The sequence below is a fragment of the Myotis myotis genome, unplaced genomic scaffold, assembly GCF_014108235.1.
Source record: "Myotis myotis isolate mMyoMyo1 unplaced genomic scaffold, mMyoMyo1.p scaffold_m19_p_3, whole genome shotgun sequence".
Classification (NCBI taxonomy): domain Eukaryota; kingdom Metazoa; phylum Chordata; class Mammalia; order Chiroptera; family Vespertilionidae; genus Myotis; species Myotis myotis.
The window spans coordinates 127573203-127592199 of record NW_023416335.1 but is presented as its reverse complement, the minus strand read 5'-3'; the positions used below and the strand labels follow the sequence as shown (position 1 = coordinate 127592199).

Sequence of the window (18997 nt, the reverse complement as noted above, 5' to 3'; positions counted from 1 at the left end):
GTGGTCCATCATTCACTGAAATATCATTATATGGTACATGACTGTATTTTATATATGGGAGAGATGAATTTTATAAGAAGTCAAACACAGTGATGCCATTTGCTATGTTTTATTTTACTATTAGCTTGTTAAACATAACATGCAAATAATAAAAAAAGAAATATACATAAGATTTTAAAGTGAAAAATAATTCTAGAAAGTTTTTCTAGGTAACTATATATATTCTTAATACTAACAATTCTTCTTTAAATGTATGTGGCTTCATGAATTTTGTTTAATATTTCACAAAATCATTGGTCTCAAAATTTACCACCTGCTTTTCAGCTGAACAAATTTGAGCATATTAAGATAATTTGATTAAAGACAGTAAACATCCATATTTATGTATTCCATACTTTTGGGCACATTAAGTTAACATTTAGAGATTATAAAACTCGGCTGACTTCCATGCAAACAGTAAAAGGCTTTGCACATCATTTGACAGTGAGATGTAAAAAGCACTAAATTTACAATTAACGCATTGTTTGTTGTATATGTGTGAGTATGTGTCGTGCTTGTGATGAAATAGGCCTGCTTTTCATCTTTTCTTTGTTAAAAAGTAGTAAAATGTTTACAAAACATTTTCTCTCAGAATTTAAAATTCATGGAAGTAATAAACAACAACAAAAATGAACACTATGAAAACCAACACACAAAAATACAAGCATAAGATGTTGCTCCAGGATACACCTCAATATAATTGAAATTAATTATTAGTGATAGTGATTTCATTTGCTACACGTAGACATTCATACATATTAGGTGGCAGACTAGTTTGGGTGATATTACGGTTGCCATCCAAGCGCAAATGCTTGATCTTGGAGTAGGATAATGGTCCCAGGATCTTACAGAAGCTCTTTACTTCAAGCTCTGGAAAATAAAGAATAAAAGATTTTAATAATATTTTTTTTTTATTACATGGCTTAAAATAGTCATTAAAATTTGTCCAAGTCCATAGTAATATCTAATAGGATTTCTTCCCCCTCTGCCCCCTTTTTTGAAGTCATTTGTTTGGTGTATATTTGAATTCTAAATTACTAACGAAATATTTCAGACTACCAAATGATACAAAAATATTTAGTAAAGTAATTATGGTGGGTCAGGATGGTCAATTAAATTTTTCAAATAATGATATTTAGTGTAAGTTCTTAGATTAGAAAGACTAAGTGCATAATACTATCTAAGAATTTTTAGAAATATTTAGACTGATGATATGTAAAATTGTGCTGTTGTATGAATCATCTCGCCAATATAAGCATCTTGAGCTTTTGCATCTGGAAATTTGAAGGGTTAACTAGATGACCTCTAAAGTGTTTTCCTACTGGCACACATCATGACAGATTCAAAGCTCCAAGGCAAAATCCAAGTCATGGAATGACCACCATCTGAGCCACGTCCTTTCCTGTGGTTAGAAAGCTGCCACAAAAGAAAAACTGATTTAGTTTTTAATGGAAACAAAGATTGTTACTAGATTGCATGGTTTATGTGTGTACATAGAAGCTGTCTATGTTTGCTCAAGTCTATTTCAGATTAACCTTATCTAGTCCTTTGCCTTGATATTTTCTTTTATTCTCAAATTCTAATCAACAGTGACTTCAGTGGAAGCCCAAACACACTCTGCTCCTTACCTCTATGATGCTGTCTTAAATAAGTCATTAGTCAAATTGCAGAGATCTTTGTTATGCTACCTACCACTAAGGAAGTATGGAACAATGAGATAAAACATGGCCTTAGGCCTATATTCATTTTCTGCCTTTGCCATTTACCAAATGGGTGACTTTGGAATATTGATGTGATCTTCTTGTTAGACATAATATATCCATCACACTGCGTTGCATGAATATTAAACCAATTAAGGTATGCAAAGCACCTCACAGAGTGTTAGCACATAATATATATTAAATAATTACTGGTGCCCTTTAAATTTTGTGGGTTTTTCTCTTTCAAATTATGTCACCATAGAAAGGTCTGTGATTTAAGTTAGTGTCTTAGACTTGCAAGTCTGAAAGATGAGGAATAGTTTTGGCTATAGATTTTCTAATAGTAGAGAAACATAAAGGGGGTCTTTTATCTAAGAAAATGTAGACAATTGAGATACATAAGTATTACATGGCACAATAAACTAAGTCAAAGAAATGCATGCAAAGACAAATGGCAACAATGCCTTCCAGGTACACCTGGTATACCTAAATGTCCAGGTCAAGGAAGGAAGGGCGGACACTATTCATTTCCAAATGACGATATATGCGGGACACTGTGGTTTCTATCTCAGCCTGGCACTGAGTGCCTGTCAGCATTTCGCCCATAGACCACCTTTCCCATCTCCCACATCGGCTCTTCCTTCTCTCACTCACATAATGCGGCCTTATTGTCACCCCTCCAAATTCTCCTGCATCTGTAGCTCTTCCCTTTCTTACCTCAGAGAATGAGGTGACCCTGCCCCTGATGCTAATCTCCACCCACCATGTCTAACAGGATTTCTTCAGCCCTCAAATCCTAAAACATCTTAAATCCCATTAGTATGTTGGCTAGTCTAAGTAGCCATACTCTTAACCACAAATGTTTTTAATGTGGGATCCTATATTGCCAGATAGTGAGTTTTTTACTAGAAACCATTATAAGGGTCCAGCTCTGATAGCTTGACTGTGTATTGTATGATAAGCAAGTTTTCTGGATATAAGAAAAAGCATGTGGCATTTTAGAGTTGGCAATCATGGTCTCCTTCATGAGATCACCCTCACCACCCTAGGTGTTACAGGAAACTTGTAGAATTACAAATTATCATGTTAATAAGGCACAGTGCAATTTTTCTAAAAGGAATATCAATATTTTCATCCAGTATGACCAGACAACCAACTTTCATGGCATAAAGATACTCAATTTGAATAGATTATTTAGCAGATACAATTGTTTATGTGTGAATCAGTGTTTCCCACTTGATTTTTCTTTTAGCAAGTTTGTCCAAGATCATTGGTTTCTCTTCTGCCAAGCTCTGTTAAAGAGAGAGGTGGGGGACAGTAAATGTACATTTCCCACCGAAATCTGTATTGCTCAAATTGAAAATGCCCCAGAAGACAAGAAGAGGGCATAAATAGTCCAAGTGGATCAGGTCAAACTCCCACCCAGAAAATAAATGAAAAATAAACTGTATCATCAAGAGAAAGGGAGGAGAAACTGTGGAAAAATCCAATGTGGTGGAGGGTTGTATATAAGAAAAGGAACTCTGTAATACTGTTTTTAAAATGTTCCAAATCCTTATCATGTACCTTCCCTCCTTAATCTTCCTCACAGTCTCATAAGAACATTGGGAAGCCACACACACCATAACAGGGATAACAGAGATAGATGATGGTCATGATTGCAGAACACCATGTTGAGTCCCAAGTAAAGATGTCAGAGAAGACCATGGGGATATCAGGGCTGCTCTGGGAATAAGCAGGAGGGAGGCTTGAAAGCCTCTCCTAGCCATGCCTCTTCGGCACTCATTTGCTCCCCCTTCAGCTAGATCTTGCCAAGAAATAAATGTAGGACACAAATCTACGTCATGGAGAAGGCAAATAGTAGATAAATATCAAGCGATGATGCAGCAGGATTAATTAGCTCAGAATATTAAAAATTGAAGAAATTAATGATTAAATTCTATGATCCTAATGGTTTATCTGAACACTTCAAAGAAAGGCCAGATATTGGATAAATAACTAAGCTACAATTTTCTATATTTGAAAATTTCTATACTTGAAAGGGATATTTTCTTGGCATTTTAATTAGTGTTTTAAGTGGAGCCCGATGCAATCAATATTTGTGTTGCACAGCTTACGTGTTTAAAAACATGCGGCTACATCCCTCAAACACAAGCACAGCGTTCTACTTACTTTCAAGTTGATTGACCTCCAGGTAATAGTTTTCAAGGTGTTCATTGACAGTGGGTATGTTTTTTAGCTTATTATAGGAGAGATCCAGCTCTAGCAGAGATGATATATTAAAAGAATTTCCAGGTATTCCACTATCGGCCAATTCATTATGAGATAAACGCAGATACTGCAGTCCCTTAAAACGCTTGAAATATTCATCAGGGATGTTGCTGATCTTATTGTTGTCTAAGTAGAGAGTTAGAAGAGACGTTGGGAGACCAGAAGGCAGTTTGGTCAGCTGATTGGAGCTCAAGTCAAGGTACTCAAGTGACTTAAGACCTTTAAAAGAAGCTGAAATATCTTTCAGCTGATTGTGCTGAAGATGGATGAAGGTCAGGTTCACCAGTCCATCGAAAGAGCCGAGCTTTGTGATCTTGTTATGACTAAGCTGCAGGTCCTCCAGAGATTTGGGAAGTGGGCCCACAGATTCTGTCAGGTTGTTGTAATTTATATGCAGCTTCTTCAGTTGTTTCAGTTTAGAGAAGATTCCTTTTAATTTAGAATTTTCTAGAAGGTTATGATCTAGAATGAGCCACTGTAGATCGGTTACATTTTCAAAGGCCTTTTCATCAATATGGTCAATCTGGTTATGCCTCAGGTAAAGGTACTTGATTCCAGGAGGCACCATTGGCACACTTTTCAATTTCAGCTCATCACAGTACATGGCCGATGGGTAGCTTGCAGGGCAGTTACATTCTGGGGCACAGTTTGGAGATAATTGCCCATACATTGATAGGGGAAAATCATAATCATCATAGTATTGGCCGCTGGCACCAATGATTAGTGCTAATAGCAGAGTAAATGCACCGAGATTCATTTTTGGCGAATGCTTTGAATCCTAAGTAAAGTGGAAACATATAATAAAATAGTATACTTTAAGTAGGTGAATGAATATTCAATTTACAATGTTAAATTTATTAGAAAGATGTGTATTTTATTGTTTTTTTTTGTTTTTTTATGAATCTAAGGATGTCTTTTTAATTTTTATTTAAGCATGAGGTTTAAGAAGTATGTGTACAAATTGTGAGGAGGTGAACAGTTTAGGCTTAGATTGCATACACACGCGCCCCCTACTGGGCAAGCCAGGCCTAACCTATCCAGTCAATCTCTCCAGGTCCTTCCTTAATTCAATGATTTCCTGTAAGAGGTGTCTGGGTAGTGCCCATTGACCACCATGCTAAAACACTACCTCAAAACATCCTTCAAAACCACAAAAAATGGAAATTAGGAGACAATTGTAAACTGTACCTTTTACCCTACCATTCAACATGATTAAAATGTCTCATTAAGAAGACCCTTACTGGGATCATGAGCAACCTGTGGTTTTGCTGGAAGGGAAGCTGTTCTTAACTTGTGTGGCCAGAGATGGAGGGTGGCAAGGTGGAGGGATATGGGAGGGGGGAGTACATTCCTTTAAAAATGTCTGGTTATTGTTGTTGGTTCTGAGGGAAGGTAACAGAATTCTTAGTAGGGTGTGCATGGATATTATTTCAACTTTTGTTTAGCATTCTAGACTTTCAGGCACATTACAAAACTGTAATTCTGAAATTAATATTTAGTATATAAGTTTTAGTAAGACTAATGTTTATTAATCACAAAAATGTCACAAATTCTAAAGATTTTTAAACCTAGAAAGTGATCCAACTTAATAGAAAAAAAGATATTCTTTTCCAAGTTTTGAATTAAAGTTTTCCTTTCTGTCAATGACTCACAAGTTCTCTACCTTCTTCATGCCAAAATTTAAGAAGGCATGGTTCACTTGTTTGGCTATTAGTGCTCTTACAGAGTGGAAGTGGGAGAGATCTGGGCATTGAGCAAAGTCTGTATTTTACAGTGGCATTAGGAGCCATGGAAGAATGGATAAAATTGAGAATATAAATTAAAAAAATATGTAACAATGATCTAGTAAGAACATGTTTCCAAGGAGGTGAGGCTCAATAAAGTATGTTTTAATTGTTTGGAGAGTACAAGGTCAGAAATTTAGGTAAAGGACAATAGCATACAAGAGTTGGACTTTCCTAGAGTGAAAGCTATGGCTGAGGAGAAGTTGGTAACTCTGAGAGGGAAATCCTTCATGTGAAGCACCATCTACATGCCATAGGCAATAGATCTTCCTGTGAGAAGTATGGTATAAGCTTTTGGATCTAGGGAGTTTGGGATAAATAGGATTTTTAGTATTAGGAAGTTTAAACACCTTTGCTTTAACGTGGAATTACAAGGCACTTTATTTTAGCAGATGAAACACTAAAAAAAGGTGTTAGAAACACTGATAGCTAACACGATGTAATTTGTAACTAGATTTTTAACTAACTTATTCCCCAAGATAATGATGGAGTCATTTAATTTAGTTGACAAGACTTGGCAATGAGCATAATTAATATTGCAATATAAGGTAGAGTATGTTAATGTAAAGATTTGTCTTGCTTTATTAATAAGCTTTGGATTTATTTTATTTCAGTATACACTAAAATAGACATGGTAACTATAATGGATTTAATAGTAATGAAAAACATGCTTTCATTTTTTTTGGCAGAATGAATCCAAAGAGAGTTTGTAGCTGTATAAGGACTCCACTATGAAGCAAAAGTGCACTTTATTTACTTTCCTCCCAGTTTTGGCAAATACTTGTGGTTATGGAGGAAATGCTTTTAAAAAAAAAATGTTTCCCAGAATTTCTTCAAAACATATCCATTTTAAAACATACATCCAAAAAACATCTTTAGAATTAACAAAATAGAAATAAGTAATCCAAAAGAGGGTCTTATGTCCTTAAGCTCACATTTTATAACAACATAAAATATTTATGGCAAATTGTAACAACTATAGCAATATGTATGTGGCAAAAATATTTTTAATACTGCTTAAAATGACCTTTCTTTGCTGCAAAATTCATTGTAAAAATACTAACATATATAACTCATTAGCATAAAATAACAAACATTTTCACTGTCATGTTTAAATATTTTCTCATTCCGACCCTGGAACTTTTTATAACTTCCTTTGTCAAGCAACACAGCGTATATTGTAAAACCTTTATCTTAAATCCATAAGCATGGAAAACATATTAAGAAAAGTGTGAAGGTAAATGCTCAGAGGTATGGATCTGCTGTTGAATAGCAATTGGCAAAGTTGCTCTAGAACTTTTTCTGTTCCTCTTACAATAAACACTGTCCCAAACAGTCAGCGTCCCCAGTGCTATAGTTAAACAGCACTTACCTTACAGTCTTGACTCTGCTTTCGTTAATTCTTAAAGCAGATGCAGTATGGACAAGAATCCACCAATATATGCTGTGAACTCTGTCAGGGCGGAACTGGCTGCCAGATTCTTGGTGATACAAGAGCTGAAGGGGGGAGACGCAGCCCAGTCACGCCAGACTCTGCATGGAGTTATGTCACTGTGGGATCTTGTGGTGCAGCATGTGAATGCTCTGCTCTCTAATGAAGTGCAGGTGGACTGGTGAGCAAGGACAGCCCAGTACATTCCCTATGGAATGGGAGAGCGATACGTGCTTAACTAGCCCAAATGTCATAGCTTTTCACCAAAACCTGAGTCCTGCTGCAAGGGAGGCAATCTAGAGTGAAAACATTTTTCTCACAAAGCTCTTCACTTCTGTAAGCTGTGGCAAAAATTAAAGGTGACTCTCTCAGCCAACTGTCATGTTCATCTAAAGGTCTCATAAAACATAAACAGAGTAATTTCAGGAAAGTGCAAATGAGCAGACTCAGAGGAATTGAATTCTTTTTGCCTATTACTCCTGAAGTCTATATTGATTTATTAGTACTAACAATTTTTGGCCAGGAGAGTAACTTACATTAGTTTATGAAAGGGAATTATTTACAGCCTGATACAAATGATAGAGATCGACCTCTCCAGCTTCTAATATTAAGGAGACATGCTTTACGCTTTTCAGGTCTGGAACCAATTGGCAATGTTCTGCCTGTTTCTCATTTTGTGGATTTAATTTAGGAATTCATCCAAAATCTTACTTAGGGATAGTATTCTATAGCTTACTGCCAAAAAGCATAAAAGAACATAAAAATGTATGCTACAATATCACAGAGCAATGACCTTTCACTCTGTCACTGCATGCTAGGGATATACTTTTCAAAACTAAAAATCATGCAACGTTGTAATCTCCCCAAGGCCGGGTTTGATATATCTTTTGTTGTCAGTTTCTGATGCATGCTTATAGATCTACTCATTTGCTTGTCTATTTCACTTGTGGTTGTATCAGCTGTATTTATAGGAGTTTTTTTCCTCCCAAATTTTCATTTATTCAGGTTTATGAGAACTCTTAGAAATAGATATTTTGATATAAGTTGTCATATTGTAAGAATTTTCCCTTTAAAATAATTTAAATATGTCATTTTTAACTATGAAACCTAAGAAAAACTATTTAATTTTCATTACCACTAATGTTTTTGTCTGAAAAATTAATATTGGGGTAAATGCCTTATTTTTGTCATAGAATCATTAGAAAAGCAATGACAATTTTCTTGAAAGTAACATAGAATGGTGAGGTGATTCATAGTATATTTTATTATTATATTAGGAAAGTTATAGGAAACCATTAGTTTTATAATATAGAAAATGAAGAAATCAAGAAAAAAGACAAAATTATTAATCACATAATTAAGAGGCTCAGTTTAAGAGGATAGTTAAAACAATTCTAAACATTAAATTTGAGTTTGTCAAATTATATAATCTGAATTTTTCTTTTTTTATTTATTTTATTTTTTTAATTTATTGCTCAAAGTATTACAAAGGGTATTACATATGTGTCCATTTTATCCCCCCGCCCTAGACAGTCCCCTAGCCTCCCCTATCCCCCAGTGTCTTATTGAATTTTTCTTTAAAACATTCTAGCTATCTACTCCTAGGACTTTTCTTTAAAGAGCAATAACATTTTTTTTCTAAAATTTAAGCTTTAAAATCCATATAAGTATTATTAATACATTTTCAGTAGTGGCAATGGAGACTCAGAAATTCTAAATAATTTGCTAAACATCAACTAACAAGTAAATGGAAAAACAAAATCATCAACATTTTCAATTGTTGGGAAGAGGGTGACAGGACAGAGCTGAGACAAGATAGTTAATATAATCAGTTTGAAATATTTTATAGGCGATTTTAATGTCAGTTGAGAAAACCCTGAAATATTAACTAGGAAATAGTTTTTAAGTGGCAAAAATTAATTAAGCAGTAGTTTCTTTCCTTTTTATTTAATTTTTAATTGATTTTTTAGAGAGAGAGAAAGGGAAAGGGGGAGAGAGAAACATAGATGTGAGTGTGAAACATTGATCTGCTGCTTCCTGCAAACCCCCTAACTGGATCAAGCCCAAAATCTGGGCATGTGCCCTGACTGAGAATTGAACAGCATGGGACAACACTCAACCAACTTACCACACAGGCCAGGGCTGCTTTCTTTATGTGTATAACACACACACACACACACACACACACACACACACACACAGCCACCTCTACATTTTAGACCTCTGGGTGACATATGTGCTTTCCATCCTGGTACATGGAGATTCAGGTCATTTGTGGTAATGAAAGTGAGAGGTTTTATCAATACGCAAGTTTAAATGATTGAGCTATTCCTTAGCTCACCAACTGGATTCCCTCTGTTACCTGAGACCAGCAGGGATGATGAGCACCATTATGATGACTTTACCCACCTCATTCTGAGTCCTACCCTGGACTTGTCAGACCCCCTGATCCACCACAACGTGGCTGTTCCATTTGCCATAACCATTCTGATGCAGACTCTGCCTGTTCCAGGCTAGCTAGTGAACTCCGAAAAGTCAGTCCTGGAATGGGAAACAGCAGAACCCAGATTTTGTGGAAAGATAGATACAGATTAGAAACTTTCTGAAGCAACCCGCCAGGAGTAAAATTAAAAAAATAAAAGTGACTTGATAGGTTAGGTGTCTTCATTTTAAAAATTCAGGAAAAGACACCATGTGTATAATGCAATTGGTATAAGTCCTGGCTTGACAAAAGGGATTGATATATCAAAATGCTTAATGTCTTATAGGTGTTGTTAGTTATTATTCATTGAGTTATAGAACCAAAGGTTTTAAATAAATCTCAGAGATTATCTAATCGATGGGGTATTAAACAAATTCTGTGACAGGTCTTTTTATTCTCATGTGAAAAACTAAAGTTAACGTGTTACCAGTAATCCATCCAAACTGTGGCATTGTTCTGCATTTTGGGAAAAAGGATGTCAATCCACGTTTCCCTGCACTCTGTGCACAGTGATATGTGACTGCACCCACATAAGTGAAGTCCTCCGAGAGCACAGAACATGATGAAACAGAATGACAATTCCCTATTATTAGAGGAGAAAGTTCCATTTTAATTATCTTATATGTTGGGGTTACAAGCTCAATTTTTCTTATTACAAATTACATAAAAGTAATTTGTTTTAGCACATTTACAAAATACAGGGGAAAAGAAGAAAATAAAAATTTTAGCACATTTAGAGAATACTTACAGGAAAAACATTAAAACAAATACTCTAGCTCAAAGATAACAATGTTTCTGTGTTTTTTATTATGATGTGAGTATGTATACGTACAAACTCACACTTTGGTTATCACAATAATATTACAATATTATGTTTATGGTTTTGTATCCTTTTCTACATGACAACTAGCTGTGGATACTTTTATATATCATTAAATATTATTCACTGATGTCATAGTTAATCTTATATACTGAAAGGCCAGTGACTGAACGGCAAAATGACCAGAACTACCGGTTGACCAGTTGCTATGACGTGCACTGACAACCAGGGGACAGACACTCAACGCAGGAGCTGCCCCCTGGTGGTCAGTGTGTTCCTACAGTGGGGCGGCTGATCAGGATGAGCAGCCACTCAGAGGGCAGGATGAGCGGCACTCCCACAACAGGCCAATCCCCTCAGGCCAAGCCCCGCTACCAGTGCACAAATCCTGTGCACTGGACCTCTAGTTAGTAGATGAAACTCTATTAAATAGATGTACCATATATAGTGTTTATTTTTTAATATTACAATGAACACTTGCTTTCTCTTATAATTTGTAAACCACTATCATATACAATAGAATTTTATTCTTCAAATTAGTTATAACTAATTTGTATACTCTGCTTTTGTCACTAGACATTTTAAATGAAAATACCATTTTAATAGTGGTTTATATTTTCAAATCAGACAATAAGGAGTGGATTAGAATGTTTTCTCTCCTCACATCAATCTTAGTACCATTCTTAATTTCAGCATTTCTTTTGAGCCATGAAACTAGCTTTCATCCTCATAGTTTTTATGCTCATATGGATGTATATTTTAAAACTCATTCTATAATTGATTTCATTTCTCCTGGCATTTTACATAAAATGTATTTTCAGAATTATCAATAATAGGCTTTATTCTACTATTGCATTCATTCATTTGCATTATAAAAATAATATACATGAATGGCATAACACACTGACATATTTAACAGGATATAAGGTAAAAATAACTTGTACTCAACTGAATTTCCAATCCCAATCCTTAAAAGTTATCATTGGCCCTAACTGGTTTGGCTCAGTGGATAGAGTGTCAGCCTGCGGACTGAAGGGTCCCAGGTTCGATTCTGATCAAGGGCATGTACCTTGATTGTGGGAACATTCCCAGTGGGGGGTGTGCAGGAGGCAGCTGATTGACGTTTCTCTCTCATTGATGTTTCTAACTCTCTATCCCTCTCCCTTTATCTTTGTAAAAAAAATCAATAAAATATATATTTTTTAAAAAGTTATCATTGTTTAGATTTTATTACTTCAGAAATTTCAGACATTCCTATATATATACAACAGAATTTCATATCTCTCTCTCTCTCTCTCTCTCTCTCTCTCTCTCTCTCTCTCTCTCTCTTTTGTCCTATATATCTTGTACTTTTCACCTAAAATATTTATTTTGTTTTATTAATACATATGACTTTGTATTATGTTTTATATGGCTACTGAATACCCTAGTGTATGACTGTATCAAAGACATATTACTTATGTCTTTGCTCAATGTTGAGTGTTTCATTCAGTAGTTCAATGTTAGTGTTTTGTTTTGATTACTTCATTGTTATGAAGAGCAATGCTTTAGTGAGCAAATTTTGTGCACCACTGCATTATATAGCTTAAGGACAATCCCAAAGGTAGAATTTCTGGAAAAATGTACATGCAAATTTTAAGACGATGCCATTATTGCCTAATTGCCTCCACAATGTTGTTCTGATTATCACTCCCATCAATGGTATATGAGAATGTATTTTCACCAGCCATTCATGAAGTTTAGATAGTTCAAGCTTAAAATTTCTGTGACTTCATTGTTTTAGTTTTATTTCTTAAATAATATCCGGTAGTGCCAGTTCCCCTTCTTTATCCCTTGCTTTCAGTTTGTGGGATCTTAACTGAGATCATGCTGGTTGAAGTCCTAGACCCCAACTCATTTTTTTCCCCTTCTCCCTTATGCTGTAGACATTTGAGACTTTACCCTAGCCTTCAACTATGCCAAGACAGTTCCCACTTTGGGACCTTTACCAGCTGTTCTGGCTGCTGAAATGTTCTTCCCACAAAACAGCACTTCTCATGGGACACTTTATATTCTTAACATTATTGATATTTTAAGGACCCCAAGAATATATGCAGGGTACACCTATCAGTATTTACCACATTCAAAATCAAAACTAAGATATATTTTAAGTAATTCATTAAGATAACAATAATGAATCTCATGTGTTAATGTATATACCGTTTATGAAGAATACCTATATTTTCCAAAAAAATACTTAATGAGAAGAGTGGAATTATTTTATATTTTTACAAATCTATTTACTAAATGACTTAATATAAGAGAGCTGAATTCTTATAGCTGTTTCTTTTTTAATATATTTTTATTTATTTCACAGAAGAAGGGAGAGGGAAAGAGAGATAGAAACATAAATTATGAGAATCATTGATCAGCTGCCTCCTGCATGCCTCCCACTGGTGATCATGCCTGCAACTTGGGCATGTGCCCTGACCAGGCATGGAACGTGATCTCCTGGTTCATAGGTCTCAATCACTAAGACAGACTGGCTGGGCTTTAGCTGCTTCTTTATTCAATCTGTTGAGAGATGTCGCTATGGTTGGTGCATATGAAGAAAATCTCATCTTACACAGAAATTCAAAATAATGAAATCTTGCCATTTGTGACAACATGGATGGACCTAGAGGGTACTTTGCTAAGTGAAATAAGTCAGAAAAAGAAAGAAAAAAACAAAATGATTTCACTTATATGCAGAGTCTAAAAAAACCCCAGCAAAACAAATTAACAAACAAAACAGAAACAGACTCGTGGATACAGAAAACAAACGGATGGTTGCTAGAGAGAGGTGAGGGAGAAGGGATGGGCAAAAAGGTAAAGGAAAATAAGAGTTACAAACTTCCAGTTATAAAATAAATATGACACAGGTAGTTAGGGTACAGAACAGAGAATATAGCCAATAATACCCAATAGTTTTGCACAGCGACAGATATTGATCAGATCATAAAGGATAAAATGTCTAATCACAATATTGTATATCTAAAACTAAGGTATTATATGCCAACTATACTTAAAATTTTTAAAGAAGTATATAAGTAGCTTTTTAAAGGTCATTTCAAATAGTTTTTTTAATACAACATCAAACCTTAAAAACTGATAGTTTTTTTAAGGTTAGTTGTAAAATGTGGAACTTAAAATCATATTATGAAACATTTTCCTACTCTAGTTTCTAAAATTCTATTTTTTTGCTTGAAAGTTAGAATTTTGTCAAATATTGTTAGTTGTTTTCCTTAAAGTAAAAGATGCACTTTGTATTTTGAGAATATATTTGTCAAATACTCTAATCTGACAAACCATAGTTTGTATGTTTTAATTAAAAATATTATTCCATTAAACAAACTAGCTAGTCATCTATAGACTTGTCCATTTTTAAGATAAAAGTATAATTATATTGATGTGATATTAACTGTCTTCAGTCTTCATATTTTGGATAAATATTTGTATTTTGATGAGTTAGTGAATCATTAGAAAGGGATTCACTATGATTTTTTTTTCTGACTTCATCTAGTAAACATTTAGTAATGCTTGCTCAGTCTCACTCTTTTGGTATATACTTCTCAGTCTATATAATATAGTTGATTCAGTAAAATTCTCAGTGGTTTTTTCAGCTCTGGGTTGAAAAGATACAAGAAACAATTTTATTCCTTTACAATTTGTCACTTCTACAATTAAAATTTAGTTCATTTTTTTAAATTCTGAATGCTTGGTTTCAAAATGCTGCAATAACTCAATTAACACCATAAAACTATTTGAAATATTCTTTGCATAAGACAAAACAAATTATGAGATTAATATTTATAAAGCCAAGGAATATGTGGCTATATCATATTCTGTTGCCTATTTCCATTTTCATTAACTTTCTTTGGATTAAATTCCCCCTTCCTTTGACTTAGAGAACTCTCTAATATCTTATTTTGTGCAGTGCTGCTATGGTTGAGAAAGTCTCCAAATCTCCTTTGTTTATGACCATGATCCATCTTTAAATATAAGAAAGTATAGTATAATTTTTTACTTTTTCATAAATTAAAACATTACTTTCAAAATAGTAATAATTTTATACAAAATTTAGAAACATTTTTGAAAAAAAAAATCTTTCAATTATTGCAAAATAAGATCAGAAAGTATAATTACTTTTTTCTGCTTATTTGTGTAAAAGGAAGAAATTTGAAAATTTCAAAATAAGGAATGATTGGGCAATAACTAGGTTATAAAAAATAATAGCTGACACAAACAAGGATAGACAGCAGGAACACAGTATTGTCACTGAGGACAAACAATTAATCTCTAAAACTACTCTGCTATAATAAAGTTTAGAAAGCACAAGAGTACACAAGCAGGTATTCTATCAGCCATCAGAATGATGACATCCTCACATGTCATGTAACCTCTGAAAAACTCTGCTTTTCCTTTCTGAGAAAATTAAAGTAAAAATACAAATAACATCATTTTTTTAAAAATATATATATATATGTTTTTATTGATTTCATAGAAAGGAAGGAAGAGGGAGAGAAAGATAGAAACATCAATGATGAGAGAAAATTATCGATTAGCTGCCTCCTGCATTCCCTCTACTGGGATTTGAGCCTGCAATCCAGACATGTGCCCTGACCTGGAATCAAACCATGACCTCTTGGCTCATGGGTTGACACTCAATGACTGAGAAACACTGGCAAGGCCTGCTACTATTATTGTTATTGAGAACTTCTCTGTAGAAAACATTTATTTGAAAATTTTACCCATGACAAAATTCAAAGAAAATTGTCATTTAAGTTTATGAGTCTTCAAGATAACACCATTAAAATTGCCAAAATATGATAAAGACAGTTTACAAAAAAAGACAAATTTCACATATAAATTTCAGTGCAAGAATTCTAAATAAAATGATAGCAGGTATATTTCTCTATAATTAAAATAATAATGTGATCAAATGTATTAAATATTAATAAGTGCATTGTAATGATAAAATTCAAATAACATACCCAAAATTCAAGGATGGCTTAATATTAAGAAACCTTATGATATAATATACATTAAGATCAAAACCACACTGTCATTGAAAAATTATCATAATTAATATATTAAAATTCAATAAATGTTTCTTTTTTGATATACTTATTTATTTTTATTCAATTTATTGGGGTGACTGGTTACTAAAATTATATAGGTTTCAGGTGTACAATTTTATAAGTTAAAGTTAATTGTACATGTGTACACTTTTATAATATATCATAACTATATTGACTTGAAACCTTTATAGTTTTATTAACCAATATTACCCCAATAAATTTAATAAAAAATTAAAAAGTAGGTTTTTAAATATTTTTCTTCAGGTCTAGTTTTCTTTAGATTATTTTGTTTCAGTCAATGAACTAACTAGAGCTAGAAGAAACATTTCAATGATGGGCAAGTCTGATGTGGGTTTTAATTATGTTGTCAGGATAGGCAAGAAAGAATTAAATTTCCTGTTACTATTTTTTTTGACAGCAGGTGAAGCATAAGTAATTTTCCCAAGACACCATAGTTTTGTTTCAAAGTTCAAAGTTCAAACTTAAAAATTTTCTCTGATATTTCCTCTAAAGTTCTTATTACATATGTGAAGCATGTCAACCAGATGTTAAGGCTTTATATAAGTCTGGAATCATGCAAAGTTATGCATATTTAATTGGACTTAAGTGTTATGAAGTAGTGAAACCAGAACCAATAGGGTCCATACTACCTGGTGCTCCCAGAATCAGTAAGTAAAGACAAGGATGAATCCTTGAGGTGCTTTTATTCAGATGCCCAAGATCCGAGAGAGCAGCAGGTATTTTTAACCTGAAAAAATCACTTTAACATAGGGTTGGAGAGTGGGAGAAAATCAAAAACTATGTGAGTTCCCAGGGTCTTTTTTCTATCACTGTCCTCGTAAAGATTAGGCCCCAGGCATTTGTCTCCCTTCAGGCATGTCATGTCCTTTATCTGCTTCCAAAATATATCTTCTCTCTAAGTGATAGAGCCACCTGGACTTCAAGGTCAGTTATCTTTAGGATTCTGTTTTTCTTCTACAACAGGTCCTCCATAGTTTCCCAGGGCCTGCAAGAAAAATCTCTTATCTCTAGTTACTATAGTAAATAGATATGAATCAACTGTGATTTTATTCTTATTGCGTACCTTTCCTCTATCAATAGGAAGAAGTGTAATATTCATTTAAAATATAAACATGAAAAGTACACCAAGATTGTACTGTACCAGTTAAAAATAGGAAAGTGATGACATCAAGCCTTTTGCCTTCTATTTCATAATGATCTGTGTGTGCATGTATGTGTGAATGTGTGTGATGTGTGTGTGTGTGTGTGTGTGTGTGTGTGTGTGTGTGTTTACCAAATCTATTCTAGCACTTGAGTGCTCTGTAACGTATCTGCTGTGTGATCTTGGGCAATTCTCTTTCTCAGTTTATCTTGAAGTAAGTATGATCATGGTGCCTATCTCATAAAGATTTATTAATGAACTTAAATGAGTCAATGTATCTAAAACTCCTAGAATAAGTCCTTGCATTCAGTAAACACTCAATAAATGTTAGTTATTGTACTGTTAGGTCTACCACTTTCAGCAAGTATGAAAGATAAGGACATAGAAGGTTAGCAACTTATAGGAGCAGCAAATGTCCAGAGATGGGAATTTTTGCTTCTGTCTCTTCGGTTGTCTGCTCTACAACTAACTCTATGTATATAAACACTGCAAACCTCATTTCCACATTTGTAAAATAGAGTCAATTGTGTCCATCATGGTGAAGGTAGGAGGATTAAATAAATTGATACATTGAAGCACTTAGAACATTGTAAGCATATATAGAGATTTATTTTTGTATGCTCAAACATATGAAACTAGATTTATTGTTCATAAATTCTTAATATTTATACTACTATTTACATCAAACAACATGAAAAAACAAATATAAATTACAGGTTATAACTATTATGAAATAAAATAATGGATTGCAGTGAAAGAGTACATAAGCATAGGAAAAACGGGGAAAGCCTCCTTGTTGGATAAACTGATATTTAAACTTTGTTGGAAAGGGTGAAGAAGTGGAAAAAGTGTTCAAAGCAGAGATTTCAGAATTTTTGAATGACTGGTAGGTGGTAAAATTTTGGTGGATAAGTGGCATTCAAATTGTAATGGGACACATAATGATGATCAATGCAGGTAGGTCATAATAGTCTACTCGGTGCATTTTGATTTTCATTCAAATGCTTTGGGATGCTAGGGATTGTTAAGTAATAGAAGGATAAAAGGAAGCAGAAAGTTCAAAAGAGGTACAATCACATTAGTTCAGGGAAGAAACTAAGTTGGTGCATTGAACTAGAGAGGTAGCAGTGGAAATAGATAATACTTGGTACTTACAATACTAGATAATAAAAGGCAAGTATGCAAATAGACCAAATGGTGGAACAACCAAACAACTGAATAACCGGTCGCTATGATATGCACTGACCACCAGGGGGCACGTGTGGAACATGGTGGGCATCGGAAGCAGGTGGCAGAGCACGGAACATGGCAGGCATTGGCATTGGCAGCGGTGGGATGGTGCAACAAGTGGGTGGGGGCACCAGACCTATTCCCCAACAGGCAATTCAAATGAAGATCAATACAAAATTATAAAATAAATGTAAGACAGTTTTAAAAATTCTGATTTTCCCCTTAAACAAAGCACACAGAATTCATCTTCAGTCCACTCATAAATGTCTATAAAAATTTTGGCACCATATAGCACAAGAGACTAGACGCTGTCCTCAAGAAGCACAAAGGCTTGTTGGAAAAGGTGCAAAAATAAAAATAAAAATAAATAGATGCAGTTCTGATTTTGTGTGGCAACTTCTACAGAAGGAATGAAATACTGTTTCATGGGGCAGCAGCATCAGATATACCGAAGAAGGTTTTACATTAAGAAATGAAGGATGGCCTTGTAAGCCAAGAATAGTTTACACAATTCCAGAAATAGGGAAAGCTTTTAAAAGGTACAGAGGGATGGAGGAGTCTTTACAGGGGAACCAACTCACTCCCATGGCTAAGTACATTTATAAATAGGCTACAGATATAGTCAAAGTTCAAAATAAATCCCTTTTCCTTCTGATTAACTTTATGATGGTTGATGGTTCAGAACACATTATTTTTCAAGGAGTTCATTTAATTGAAGATTTAAACTATGTGTAAATAACATATAAGATTAAAAATATCTTGGGATTACAAATGAAAATTTTCCTAGGAGGCATATCCTCATCAAAATGATAAAGTTTTGAAGACTTATATAATCCTAAAGTGTTTTTAGTAGCAAAGTCATTTAGCATGTTTTACAAATGACATAATGTTGACTCATTATGAAGTCGGTTCCACTAAAAATAAACTGACTCGACAGCAAATTGTGTGAGTATTCATTATTTTAGTGTTGAAAACCTT

General features: G+C 34.1%; 1 protein-coding gene across 1 annotated transcript; it reads right to left on the bottom strand.

Annotated features, from left to right (window-relative positions):
* Window positions 1–244: 244 nt before the first annotated feature.
* LUM (lumican) lies at window positions 245–7362 on the bottom strand. The gene is made up of 3 exons (XM_036301371.1): window positions 7167–7362; window positions 3912–4788; window positions 245–909 (listed from the first exon to the last, which is right to left on the bottom strand). The coding sequence occupies exons 2-3, from the start codon at window positions 4765–4767 to the stop codon at window positions 746–748; spliced, it is 1020 nt and encodes a 339-aa protein (XP_036157264.1). The 5' UTR covers window positions 4768–4788; window positions 7167–7362; the 3' UTR covers window positions 245–745.
* Between the last annotated feature and the right edge of the window lie 11635 nt (window positions 7363–18997).

Excerpts from the sequence above, each read along its gene's own strand:
- LUM (XM_036301371.1), bottom strand. The coding sequence starts at position 4,767 with ATGAATCTCGGTGCATTTACTCTGCTATTAGCACTAATCATTGGTGCC. Across the intron at positions 910-3,911 it reads GGAGGTCAATCAACTTGAAA|AGCTTGAAGTAAAGAGCTTC; the intron begins GTAAGTAGAACG and ends TTTATTTTCCAG.